Raw genomic sequence first — 13,825 nt, forward strand, 5'->3', positions numbered from 1 at the left:
CACTCTAGGGGAATGATTACAATACATCATATAACTGCCACGTATGTACTTATGTTTCTGCATCTTTGTTTTCCCTGCACTTTTGTTATTTTACTTCTATTAACTCATTAGTATACGTCTCTTTGGTGTGCAAAGGAAGACTGTTCCCTGGCTTCCTGGTAAGATCATCTCGTCAGAAAAGGGTTAGGCTCTGTTTTAGTTGAAATTCTCGAGTAGCAAGAAGGATGCCTCATTGCAACATCTTTATTGTGACACACCGTTCAGCCTGGAGCATATTGCAGTGGAAATGCAATCGTGGCTTCCCTGTTATGTGTGATTTGCTAGTTTCACTATTGTCCAATTCCCTTTTCTCAAGAAGCTTTTTTTTGTGTGTGTGTCGTTGTTCATCGAGTTTGTTTTGTTCTGTAGTTTCCACTCGTAATTTGTATTAAGTAACTCCTGGCATTACTGACAGTGTGTTTCATAGGTCATAAACCCGCCAAGCACGAATGACTTACCTTCAGGAGAAACGGTTCACCATTTTGGCAGTAAAATAACGCGAGCCATATTTTTTCATCCCTTAAACCGTGGACAACTCTTGAATGAGTGACAGCTTTGTCTGCTTTTGGAAATCCGTCTTTTGGCAGGTTTGGAGTCTCCCTGTTCGACGAGAACGTTCCGTGGAATACTCTGTAAATCTTCTGCGTGCCGTGTATTTGCTGTTCTGGGCTTTTTTTTATTTCTAAAATAAACAGTTAAAAAAAAAACATCGGGAACTTTTATTTCTTAAATTCTGGGAATAGCGGTTGTGCCTTCATAAGTGCGGCCCAGGTGTCCGAGTTAGAAAGTGTCAGGTATGAACATCTGTGTTTTGTCAGTCTGCGGTCGTTGCCAAACCTACAGGCTTGGCACGGTTCAAGTAACAAGGAGTGCCGGTACCCAGCCCAAAGCCTGATTCGTCTTTGCCAGTTTGTACCAGGTGCAGATGGCCTTTGCTGTGCAATTGGTATTGAAATGGTTTCTCCCCTGAGGGTATTATTTCCTTCAAAACCACATGTCTGGGCGAACAAATGTCCCTGAACAGTGACTAGTGCAAAGAGGGCAACAGGGTTGTACTGAGTCACTATTAACACAGCAAAGGACTCTTCCCTCCCGACTGGCTTCTCGGTTTCTGTTCACTGGTGTTCAGCTTCCACTGTTTTACGTTTTTCTCACTCTTTATTCAAGTTTGCCGGCCAGTTTGAATGTGATGGCGGTGGTCCATTTTTCCTAGAGTGGGAAAACCAGTTCCAGACAAAAGTCCGTCAGTGGGGAGCTGGAAGTGTCGGAGTGCTGAGGTGCTCCACAGCACCTGTGTTGGCACATTCTGAACACTTCGATTGTCATGTTAGGAACGGGCTCAGGTGAATTAAAAGTGACCTAAAAAAGAAAAAAAAAAGTCTCAATGAAGCCACATCTATAAAAAATAGGTTATAGATCTTTATAACCCCTCTTTCCGAGCATGTAAGTGATTATTAGTGTGATATTAGTATATTGAAAATTAAACTTGGTGAACCTAGTTAGGAGAGAGCAGGTCTGTTATTGTGAATTATTTGACAGACTAGCATGGTCTTTGGTTTCAGTGTTGTCACAGTGGGATGTGCTCCTGTAGATCTTTGAAGATCTCTACAATATTTGCAAATCGTGGCACGTTCTACAAATCCTTCTTATTAAATATTTTCAAATATGATAATATGGGTAGTTTTGAGGCGTATCAGGAGAGATACAAATAGTGTTCTGCAACACAAAAAAAAACATTGCACTCCGATTTAAGCAATCAAAAACAGATGAAGCAAAGCAAATGAGCAAAAAAAAAATGGTATTTTTTAAAAACATCATAATAGCTCCTAGTTGAGATATCCGAGAGGTGTGTAAGGTGTGATTTGCCAAGTATTTAATTTTTCCATATTAAATAGAAGCTACAAGAGTGCTCTTACAGGTATTAAAGGGTTAACATTAAGTCCTGTGTATCCTATTTCTAAAATCCTGTTCAGGTGCGCTTAAGTAAAAAGACTGTGTTTATTCTATGAAGCAACTTCCCATGAGGCAGGGTTTGCTTTGATGAATAAATGCGGAGGACCAAACTATCAACAAAAGCCCTCTTAGCTGCGTTTCGTAACTGTTACTTTTCCTGTAAATATTAAAGAGCTATCAACGCAAATCTTCCACAAATATTGCTTAGAAAATAGCTTAAAATATGATAATACATGCAGTTTTCAGGAATTCCTAGAGAGATGCAAATCTTGTTCTGAAAAATGCACAACAAATAAAGCTCTCCGCTTTAACAATGAAAAACAGATGAAGCAGTTCTGGGTATTTTGACGAGCTGCCTTTTTTTCTTTAATCTGGAGTTGTTATTGTGAAGTGTTGTAGTAACACTCAGTTATGAAAAGGGAAGAGAGTGGCACCTTACATAATCTGAGTGGCTTTGCACGTTAGATCCCACTGCCCGACTAACAATGGGTGCAACAGGCTGCTCGGCAGCCTTGAGTAATTAAACAAATGAAAGCATTTGCATTTGTGCCTCTCTCAACGGTTTGTAAGCTATTATTAATTTACAAACGTTTGATAAACTCATTCACCAGAGGAACCCTTTGCCCATCCCCCTCTAGCTACTAATCTGTTGGGTTTGAGCAGCGACTGCTCGATTTATTCAGTTCTATACCAAGTCTCTTCTGCTGCCCTGACATAAAATGCAGGGTTGAAAATGTGAATGGAATGCAGACAATGAGCGTTGGTGTCTAGCAATCTGACCATTGCATCCCACCTATTCAAAAATAATTGAAGACATTTGCCACTGTCGGCCATCGATTAAACACCCTGGTTCGAAACTGTTCCCGTGTTTTAACTGGCTGTCATAACTGTGGCATTAATATTTTTTTCTTGGTCTCCAGTGGTTAAAATCCCACTAAACAATCTTACAGTCCAAGGCGTGTGGTACGAGTGCTGCTGGTGTTGCTGGGCAGGGAGTACTTGTTCACCCTGCCATTTAGCACCCAGAAAAGATGCTGGGTTAGTTGACTCTCAACAACACCATAGTTCTTAAATAAAATTCATCATGCCAAAAAGACATGAGTGAAGTAAGAATTTGCTAGTTCTGCTCGCTCCAATGTAAAGGAATCGCACAAAGCGCTGTGTGGGAATGGATGGGGAAGAATGGGGGGCCATTTTTCAGCATTATTAATCCTTTTTAATTTGTTTTTCTAGAGTTTTTTCTATAAGCAAACATTAGTGTGTCAAGCAAAACGATCGACCACATCCTGTTTTTCCCCTCCTGTGATAAAAAGCTGATCAGAATGTCAGTTGTGAATTAGTCTAGTGAATGACATGAAGGCTGCTGTCATGCTGACACTGGTGCTCTGGGTGCCTGTTCGCAGAATGGAGAAGCACTTTGCTCTATCCTGCTCTCTTAGTCATTCATAAAGAGAGATGATGAATCTTCAGAAGTGGTGTGGCTTTCTGATGAAGTCAGATCGTAAATCCTGCGTTTGCATTTGCGGGAAGGCTACTTCACCTCAACGAGTCTCGCTGGAAACTGGCAAAGTCTTGCGGTGAGAGCACGATGCAGTTACCACTTGTGCACTGACGAAGAGAAGCAAGCTAAAAAACGTTACTCCGCTAAAAAAAAAGATGCGATACGAATCATGAATGTCAAAAAGACAGTAGGTCTGAGCTGAGCTTCTTTCTGCTGCCGTACTGTCAGTGCTGTGTCTGATGGTGAAGAACAAGTGTGTTAATCAGGCCACACACCTGTGACCTCCACCCTCATGAACTAATGTAAAAACAACTCTTTGCCACAATTAAAAGATGAAACCAGGTTCGCTGGTGAGCAAAGCAGATGCCAGGAAAAATGTACTTAACCAGTAGTTCTGGCCATCACAGCCGTCTGGAGGAAACGGTTTCTCATGAAGCAAAATGTGTGGTAAAACAACCTTTGTTTAAACAGGATCTCTCCAAACTCCAGATGTTTGTGTTTCAGTGTGATGACAAGGAGGGGAAGAGACATTTTTGGCATAATTTCGTCCCCCTCCCAAACTCCTGCATATCCGTTACTGAGATTATGGTAGTGGAAAGAATAGGAATAAAATACACTAACATATTTTTTCCCATTTCCCAGCACTTGCGTGAGCTCATGTTATGCATTTTCTCATACCCTGGCCTGGTTGTTGGGGGAGACCAAGACATTCAAGCCAACTGCAAGCTGGGAGGGGAGCGCACAGCCCAGTTGGGATGGTTCGAAGTAGCCAATCAGAGCTCGCCTGTTGTTGGGAGATAGGGAAGCTGTGGGAAACCAGATCGTGTGAGCTCGGCCCCATGCACACAGGCCAGGAAGGCTGGAACCTGGAACTGTCGTGACACTGTCACACCTCTGTGCCCTCCTCCCCTCCTCTGGCAAACCCTCCAGCCCACGAAGGGGTTAATCGAACTGGATGCAAGGTTGCCAAAACAAACGTTCATGCAAATCTTGATTTGCTTGAAACCTTGAACTCGTAGCTGTTAGCATTTAAGATTACGAACGAGTTGGAGTTTATGTAATGATACTTTCCACGCCACACACCTGTAGCACCGACTGCTTTCAGTCCTTTCATAAAGTTGGGGGCAGCCCACAGTGTTTTTCATACAGTATATATACCATTGTTGCAGTTTTCTGTATTAGTCTACCAAAAAGGAAAGTTGTTTCTTTAAACATTATTCAGTTGCATCCATAACCAAAAGGCTTCTTATGAACTCATTGACCAATTGATTTCAGCAGCAGATGAGCGAACTGTCCTGCGCAGCTCGTAAGGTGGACGTAATGGAGCTTGTTTTTACGAACCATTCCAGACTACGCTGCTGATTTGCAGAAAATTACCCTATTCCCTTCTGTCCTGAACAAACGCTTGACGCCCTAAAACCTAGTTTTGTTGTTCTAAAATCTTTTTTTGCAATCGGGAGTCGCATCTAAAAGACCTCTCAAAAGGAATGTCATTTCTTCTGCGTTTCCGCGGCAACCAGTTCCGTGTTTTTTTCCCCGGATGAAACGGTTTTGATGTCCATGTGTTTGGTGGTCTGAGTCTGAAATGGGTCGCTCCTCAAGGGTATGAGGACGCGTGCGTGAGCATGACTGGCCAGGGTTCGAGCCTGGGTCACGGCACAGCGGGCTGAGCGCAGGGAGGGCAGACAGGGCTCTCTCCGCTCCTGGTGGCAGGCCTGTGGAGCAGCCGGCGAGTGAACTGTGGCCCCCAGAAAGATGGGCGGGTCAGAGCACTTCTTCATTCTCCCCTGTGAAGCGGCTGCAAGGTTGGTGGTGGTGAGCAGAGCATGAAAAACACCCGATCAGCCGGCGTTTCCAAAAATCAATTTCGTTTTATATTACAAAACGCAACGGGCGATTCTTCCATGTAAAAAAAAAAAATAAGTAAGTTTGAAAATATTTTCTCCACCTAATAGTTATAAATGACAGTTTTATTATTAATAATAAAGTAATACATTCATGAATTAGTTGTATTAATCCCACCCAGGCTGACTGAAGTTTGGTAGTGAGAATTGGTCAAATCATGAATTAGATGGCAGCACTAAAACAAACTACAAAAGGTATTCCTACTGATGATGAAGGCTGGAACTGAACCCCCCCGCTTCCTGTTTAATTTCAATACTAGACGACTCTAGGAAAACTACAGCCTGTAAAGCGATACTGCTGGATGGTGTGTAAGAGTCATTTTAAGCAACCCAATCCATCTATTTGTTTCCCCTCCTGAAGTGGTAACCTATTTATAGATGCACCTGCCTGGCACAGTCAGCTTGAACTCCCTCTCTGAATGGAGGAGGTGCAGTTCATGACTCAGCGGAGCTGTGATCCAGTTTCATGATACATCCCACAAGGGCCGTGCCCAAGATCCTGCTATCGCAATACTGTGGAGACTAAGGCTCGAAGCATTCAAGACGGAAAACAAGAGAGAATTCTTTATGTAGAGGACTGTGGGAGTCTGGAGCCACCTCCCTACCCACATTGTTGAAGCCCTTTAAAAGAAACAAAATTCTTGGATCACTGAGCCACTGGCAAAAACCAAAAAGAAAAAGACGGGTCAAGTGACCTCCACGTTTGCAACCTTTCTTATCTTCTAAAACTCTCTCCTAATCCTCTGAATTCCAGATCTGTAAACAGGGTTATGATCACAGGTTTTGATAAAACCAAACCGAGCACGTTTTAATTTTCCAACTGGTGCCCTTTGCGTCACCTGGGGGCTGCACGAAGCCCGCTGCTTTGATCTGGGAGGCATTCTTTCCTAAATCAGTGGACAGTGCTGGATGTTAATTTGAGCGTGATGTTGCATGGTCTATTTTAGGCCCTGAAAGAGAAAGGCACATCATCATAAAAGAGTTTTTGGTTTTATTAGAGTCTATGCCTGTTAACTTAGAGATTTTTTTTTTTAAAAGGAAGACCTTTTTAGAGGTAAAATCTTACAATAGCTGGCTCCTGTACAGCCCAATCCTATTTACATATAGACAGACACACTTGGCAGAAGATCCCAAAGCTTAAGATCTGGAGCCTAATTAACTGGAAATAATAGGGTAAGAGATACAGAAGAATCAGACACTGGTAAACTTTTCCACCATCCCCATTCTTGGATAAAACTAAACATCCATACATGGGGAATATTACTGAAATAAGTCATCTCTAAACATGCACAATTTTAATTTTGGGGAAAGGGTGTGACAAAAGCTGGTTTTCTGCTTTGGTTAACTTTATTTTTAAATACATTGTGTTCTCTTTTTAGTAACATTGTTGAGATACAAAAAACTGTTTTAGAAATGTACAGTACAGGTATAACAGTAAGGATTCTTCATAAAAAAAACTGAACCAAAAATAAATCTCTAAGGACAGGGTTAACCAAAAGGAAATATTTTATCACTTTAAATAGTCAAAATGCATGAACTGTTCAGAGAATCTAAAATTAGGTTTGCAGTTTAAGATTTAAAACATCTATATAAAAGTAAAGTTGTTAAAAAAAAAGTCTAATTCCCAATGCAAATAAATATGTCCTGTCAGGAAAATCCCCTGGCAGTTAACTTCAAGTAAATTTAAGAAAAAACCACAAGGAACTTGTCAAAGTCAGAAAATCCCCTGATTTTTCACTAGTGTTTGGCTGAAAGCCTGGTAAGAGGATACCACATTTCATTGACAGATCAATTACTGACCACAAAAAAAACTTGTATTTGCAAACAAAACCAATAACTCATTGTTCCAGATGCCCCTCTGCAGTCATCCTTAATGCCCTCTGCATGCATTAATATTCCACACATCAGGCAGAGATGATATGATACTTTAGTGCATATTGCTTCAGGGGTCCCCTCAGACCTACTAAATGAATTGGCTGTGCCAATAAGAAATTAAGAACACAATTCAGCGTCTTCTAGGGAAGGACAAAGAAGCAATGTGATTAATATGTTCAAACAGCTTAGCAATAAGATGTGGTATGGGAAATAAATCTGTGATGATATCATCGCAGTGAAGTTGACAAATGTCTTTCAGATGCAGTTTTTATTTTACCACAGTTTAGCCGGGTAGTGTATTAAAGTGCAAGTTCTCCTGATGGGGATACTGAGCATTAATAAACAGGCAATACTGCTGACAGGGCCTGTAGTCACAGGTGAGTATAACTAGAGATTACTTGCTCCAGGGTAGTAAAGCTGTCGAGGAAGTCTTCTTCGGAGATCCCGAATTTTGTGTACTGGTGGACATAAGCTCTATAAACCAAAGAACAAAGGTTTCGTTAATATATTGAGAAATGCTACTATGTCTGAGCTTAGCCTCTCTTTTGGCTAATGCAATAACAACAGAATAAGTTATATCCTTAAAGGAAATTCAGGAGACTTAAAGAATATTGACGAGAATTAACCGTTACGTTTTGCCAACCAGCTGCAGCTGTTTAGTGGAAGCAATGACAGTCGTTTCTTTACAAGTTAGCTACACTGATGCTGCATCCAAACTGATCTTGTTTTGCCAAAATCCATAACCTTATCCCCACATAAAAGCAATATTTTCCTGATTCGCCATCACTTGGATACAGTCCTGTATCAGATATCAATTAAAAAATGATTAATCATGTAGCCGGTTAATTTAGCAAGCAATGATTAAATAGCAGAAAAGAAACTGAGCTTGGTATTAAAAAAAAAAACTTCAGTTACTGCTCACCATATCTGCAGACCATGTGTTTGAACCTTCAAAGCAAGTTCCAGTTAGCTGTAATAGTTAGAAGCGAAGATAATTTGTCCAAGAGTAAAAATCCTCACCTTGATGCGAACATGTTCCATGCCTTTCCCACTATGCAGTCGAGAGGTTTCAGTAGGGACTGGCTGTTGCTGACCAGAGTGGCAGACTTCTCGTATCTGTTGAAGTGCTTTGGAGATCTCCAAGTGTTGAAGGCGACCTCTGCTGGTAGCCATGAGGAATACAGCAGTGGCTCTGCAAATCCTCCTGTATCGGAACATGTAACAATACTGTACCATCAAACGCACTTCCTTGACGGCTGTGGGGCTTCCTTGCACTGGAAGTCCGATTTTTTTTTTTATCTATGCATGTTTTAATATACCCTTTGGTGCTGAACACTGGCCTTTAAATTGAAATTTGTTCTTGGAGCACATGTTGTCTCTTAGTGCAGGACTTATCACACAGTCTGTGACCATACATGTGCAGAATTGACTGTTCCTGCAATTGATTCTGCAATCAGTGACAGCTGTGTGCTGTATAATGTCAGAACCTCAGCAATACTTCTGAATGGAGTTCCAGATCAGTGACGATGGGAGACTTTTAAGCCCTTCTTGATGGACGTATCTAGGTGGAGGCAGGTTGGGGGCTCACCTGTGTCTGCGCTGTACACATCTCTCCCTCTCAGGATCAGCAGATTGGCCAGAGAGGTGTTAAACCGAAGGTGTTTGCTTGGGTTGCCTTTCTGTCCTGTTGAAGGTCTGGATTGTGAAGCTCTCACCTGCCAGTCAATCCCTGGAACACAAGAACACGGCTCTGGATTAATCTGCACACACGGGCTTGTGTCTTATTTTTTTACAGCTGACACCATGTGATTTCCAAATATTCATGATATAAAACTAGCAGTTTGTTTGTTGGAAGGGGAATAAGGTTTGGAGGACAAATGAAATGCAGTAAACTAGTAGGGGATTCTATGATTTTTACCTGGATTGTTGATTTCAGCAAGTCGAAGTCCAAAATGTAGCCGTTCTCCTTAGACAATGCTGCCACCTACTGCTACCAAATGGTACTGTACTTCATTTTAAAAAACCAAGTTGAAACTGCCTTTAAAATGTCTAATTTAGACCAAATGAAAGGGTCAACAACAGTTAATATTTAAACTGACTATGTCACAATTCATAGAGGCTCCCCTACTGGGAAACTGGTAAAACAGATTTATATTTCACTATGTCTCCTAGCCCTGTGAGTAATCCCACTGATGGCATTTAGTGATGGCTGGGATTTGTTTTCTGTACTGCTTGCTGTTGGGGTACCTGGGAGGTACAGGAACAAGAAAAAACCCAACAGGTGGCTTGAGAGAACTGCAGGGGTATCGAAAATCGGTCCCACTCACCCTCTTCCATTTTGGCGTTAGCAATGAGCATCTGGCGCAGGTGCTTCAGCAGGCCCGGCCAGGCGAAGACGCTGTATTCCAGGGAACTGTCCGACATCTGGGGGATGTTTCTCAGACTCAGCAGCTTGTACTCTGGGTGACAAACCAAACTGCTCATCAGATCGCCTGAAAAGAAAGAGGACAAATGCTTTACCCCTGGGGAAAAAAAATCAGTGGAAAGGAAAACGATGTGGACACATACAAGTGCAAAATCACAAGCTAAAAACAAATCACTCAATTTGCACAAATCAAACAGCTACATTTCATAGGTATTACAGTATTTTCATTTTAATCAGGATGTTGCTGTGCAATACATTGATTGGACTTAGTTATTAACTTATTTAACTTAACTTATTTAGTTATCCTTTCAATCATGGATTTCGACATGATCTGCAAGCCTCCGGTTTTGCTATGGCAGAACATCAGGTTCATGGATCTATCAACTATTCCTGAATAGCACAGCTCACCTCTGGGGTTCTGTGTTCGAGAAGCACCTTAAAGTTACAGTAGGTAAACTAACTAGAATGTGCAGGACTAATCTGTTCCCTTCAGCAGCAGCAGCAGGTGAGACAGTTGTGTTTACCTAGTGGGTTTCTGCTGTACTGTGTGTCCACTGCTGATGTGTAGGCAGGCTGGAGCACACTGCCCAGCTGATGCGCAATGACTTTATTCACATCTTGGAAGGAGATGTGCTTGATGTTCATCAGCTGTGAACAGATCTTGTGCACCGTGTCGTTTTCGTGCACGAGGATGGCATCCGAAGACTGGTACAGATGAGACAGTGTCAAAACTGAATTGTAGTTTTGGACAATCACCTTGGGGAAAAAATAAAACATAAACGTGTGTGTGTGTGTAGAAATACATACACCTGCTGCTCCTCCAGTCGGTGCCAACTCTCTTATAAAGCAATGGAGCTTGCAGTCTATCTGAAAAGAAGGAAATCTCTGACAGGTGGGCATGTTCTCCTTCTATAGTGTCTGTGCAGCAGCGAGGGTGCTGCTGTGTTGCATGGGTAAATAATAAAAAGTGATTGGAGATCAATATCATTGATCAATCGTTCAGTCAATGTCTGGAGCTTTCTAGGGCGATTCGACTTACCTCTCCGGTGCTATACGGCCACGTGACCTGATTGAGGAGGAAGGAGTGAGGGTAGGTGTCCCGGAGGCACTGCGTGATGTAGGTGCCCATCCCCGAGCCCGTACCCCCGGCCACGCTCATCATCGTGAAGAACCCCGCCAGCCGCTCGCACCTCTCCGCCTCCCTGCGGACGAGATCCAGCACCGCCTCCTCGTGACGCGGGCCATGGGCGCAGAACCTGCCCGGGGAAAACACATCCGCACTGCGTGGGCGCACAGAAGCCTGGGCACTCACAGTGCACGCTTAAAGAACAGCTGGCTCCTCCCACCCAGGACTGACAGACTGCCATAAGCATGACTTTCTAGACCAAGCACACACACACACAAAGTATGTAATACAGCCACGCTCCACTGCAGCCAACAGACACAGAACCTTTAAGAGACCAGGCAGAGTAGGGTACATCCACTGCCTTAATAAGCAATTAGAAAACCGAGGATCAGGCTGTAGTTAAATACTGCGCTGGTATCGATCTGAAGGCCTCGGGTTGGATCGCTTTGGTCCTGCCTGCGGCGTGTCAGTGTGTGATTCTCAGACAGTTCTCCAAAGAAGCTAGAGCAAGAGACATAAGAGCAACCCATGCCAATATCAGCAGTCACAGAAACTGAAAATAATCTACAAGGAGACGGACACAAAATAGGTTGTGACACATGGCACTGCACTTGGATAATATATCAGATTGTCTCTTCCCTGGAGTGGGAAATGCGATACGTCCAGGAGTGCAATGAATGAACTCAGACAGTGCAAGACTGTGCCATCTCTTTCCTGGACGGGGGGACATGTGAAATGTCTGGGAGTTCACACCTCAGGAATCAAGCAAGCCTCATGAAATTTAAAACCCTTCCAGATTCGGAGAGCGGTATTTGCTTACCCGTTCGCCCAGTTGTTGCCAGATCCCTGCTTCTGGCAGAAGTAGGACTGATCCCCATATTTCCACCTGCCGGACTTCGCAGCTGTTGCCATCGTCTGACTGATGACTTTGGGCTCCATGTCGATGAGGACTGCCCGTGCTGAAGGTACTGCGGACAGGAGAAGGTGGGGGCTGGGAGTTAGTGCCCGCAGGCGTGCTGGATGCTGGCAGCTGGACTGATAAATGGGGGGTAATGTCATAGAGGGGTACATGGACAAAATGTATTTGAGTGCGGCCATAAATAGCTGAAGTGAGACAGGGAAATATGGCCAGTGTCTAGTGTCTAGATTCTAGTGGAAGACTTTATTAACTTACTAGGATCTGTTTAAGGACTCATTTGGCGAGGAATGACAGCAGATATGGCACTTTCACTCTGCTAATGCTCAGGTGGAACCACTGTGGCTTTCATATACCGCCCTGGAGATTACACCAGGAACTACAATCATGCAAGTTCCCAGCAGAGCACAGTATTCACGTTACGTAACCCAAATGGTAGAAAAAAAGTCACGTTTAATTCAGGGAAAGTAGAATTCACCCTGCGATCCGGACTAAGGTCTCATGGGATACTTCAAAATGTTTACAGGCGTTCCGTGAACAACAAAGAAAGTTAATTTGATGAGCCTAGGTGAAACTTCGGGAATACAGTTCGAAAGGAAAAGGACGCAGTCCGATCACCAAACACCTGGGAAAAGGCGTTTATTTTCACAGCATCTGACAGATTCGTCCCCGGGCTCTTCAAACGACGTACCGCCAGACTGCTCCAGGAAGAAGAAGCGCTCCTGTGAGCAAGCGGCGTATGCCTGCTTCTGGCCCTCAGAGCAGAGACCCTGGCCACTGCTCGAGTCGTCCCCGATCGCCTTGAACAGCTCCTGGCCTATCTGGTTCCCACACTGCCCGAGCTGCACCGTGACGACCGACATCTCCCCCGGGCCACGGCTGCAAGAAGACATTTCACAGCATGATAAAATCCTCCTGTTCCTCCATTTCAGGGTCAGGGAGCTGGAGCTTCTCCTGGCAAGCAATGGGCACAAGGCAGGGTGCACCCTAGATGGGACGCCCGTCTACTGCAGGGCGGACAAACACAGACACAGACATGCACACACTCACAGCAGGACCAGTTTTCCCAGAAGGAAATTAACCTGCCAGCGTGTCTTTGGACTGGGGGAGGAAACCCACATGAATACAAGGAGAACATACAAACTCCACACAGACAGCACCCCAGGTCTATAATTGAACCCCCGGACTCCAGAGCAGCAAGGCAGCAATGCTGAGCACTGCACCGTAACAGCATGCTAAAACATTCTACCACTTAGAATGGAGAACACGCCATCATTAAGATATTCAGGTGGGGTGTCACGACAATACAGTCTTAGGTGAAGCGACGGGCACCAGAAAAATGTCTTACTGCCGTAGCCGGTGTGTGTATCAAAAATCATCGCGTTTCTGTGTAACTCCGTTCGCAGCCTGAGTTCTTCTAAATTACAGTTGTACTGCAGTGGCGTTTTCAGATGCATTTACTCAGAATAAAAAACCGGCGTATTTGGTACATAAATACATATTCACATCATGATGAAAGAGTAGTGTAACCACTACAAAATAAGAGTCTGGACACTAAAATATAACTCCTATCTTAAACAGCTGGCATTAAATACTTAATCGCAATCTAAAGGGTAGCATTATGGTACTGAAGGATTTAAAGTTTGACCCTCCCTTCACTTTGATAAAACGAACCCAGTCTGATAAATATGTAAAGGAAAAAAACACAACTACTCACCACTTCCTAGTTTGACCGCCTCAGCTTTCAAACAACTGTCACCAGGGAGGAGAGGAAGAGCGAACTGCGCATGCTCTGTGCCAGTAGTGGTCGCCTCCTTGACAGCGCTGCCCTCAACAGCTAACTGCGCATGCGGAGAACCCCCCCTTGCCACGAAATTGTTTCCAAATGCGGACCCCCCACAAATTTTTCATCTTCTACACTCGGATTGAAACGATGCATTTCCGCTACGCCTAATTTTACGCCTCTGAAACGTTAATAGTAGAAATTAAAGTAAAAAGCCCATACACCCCCTGCGGGCGTGCTGGTTGTGCACTGCGCAAATACTAGAGTTGGGGAGGAAAAGCTCTTGATCTTGGGATCTGGCGC

The 13,825-nt window shown here is 43.7% G+C and overlaps 1 protein-coding gene across 3 annotated transcripts; it reads right to left on the reverse strand.

Moving 5' to 3' along the window:
- Positions 1 to 6,679: 6,679 nt before the first annotated feature.
- On the reverse strand, positions 6,680 to 13,761 carry tubd1 (tubulin, delta 1). Of its 3 annotated transcripts, none has more exons than XR_015929085.1 (9): positions 13,457 to 13,761; positions 12,365 to 12,618; positions 11,644 to 11,791; positions 10,737 to 10,953; positions 10,222 to 10,453; positions 9,600 to 9,764; positions 8,861 to 9,001; positions 8,195 to 8,476; positions 6,680 to 7,746 (listed from the first exon to the last, which is right to left on the reverse strand). XR_015929085.1 is itself a non-coding variant. In XM_088616350.1 (9 exons), the coding sequence occupies exons 2-9, from the start codon at positions 12,600 to 12,602 to the stop codon at positions 7,644 to 7,646; spliced, it is 1,428 nt and encodes a 475-aa protein (XP_088472476.1). In that variant the 5' UTR covers positions 12,603 to 12,618; positions 13,457 to 13,761; the 3' UTR covers positions 6,680 to 7,643. The 3 variants fall into 3 exon arrangements, 2 of the variants coding, with proteins under 2 accessions (XP_088472476.1, XP_088472477.1); XM_088616350.1 differs by having other exon boundaries at positions 8,293 to 8,476; XM_088616351.1 differs by having other exon boundaries at positions 6,726 to 7,746; positions 8,293 to 8,476; positions 12,431 to 12,618.
- Between the last annotated feature and the right edge of the window lie 64 nt (positions 13,762 to 13,825).

This window comes from Lepisosteus platostomus, chromosome 22, assembly GCF_059453375.1.
Source record: "Lepisosteus platostomus isolate fLepPlt1 chromosome 22, fLepPlt1.hap1, whole genome shotgun sequence".
NCBI classification, from domain to species: Eukaryota; Metazoa; Chordata; class Actinopteri; order Semionotiformes; family Lepisosteidae; genus Lepisosteus; species Lepisosteus platostomus.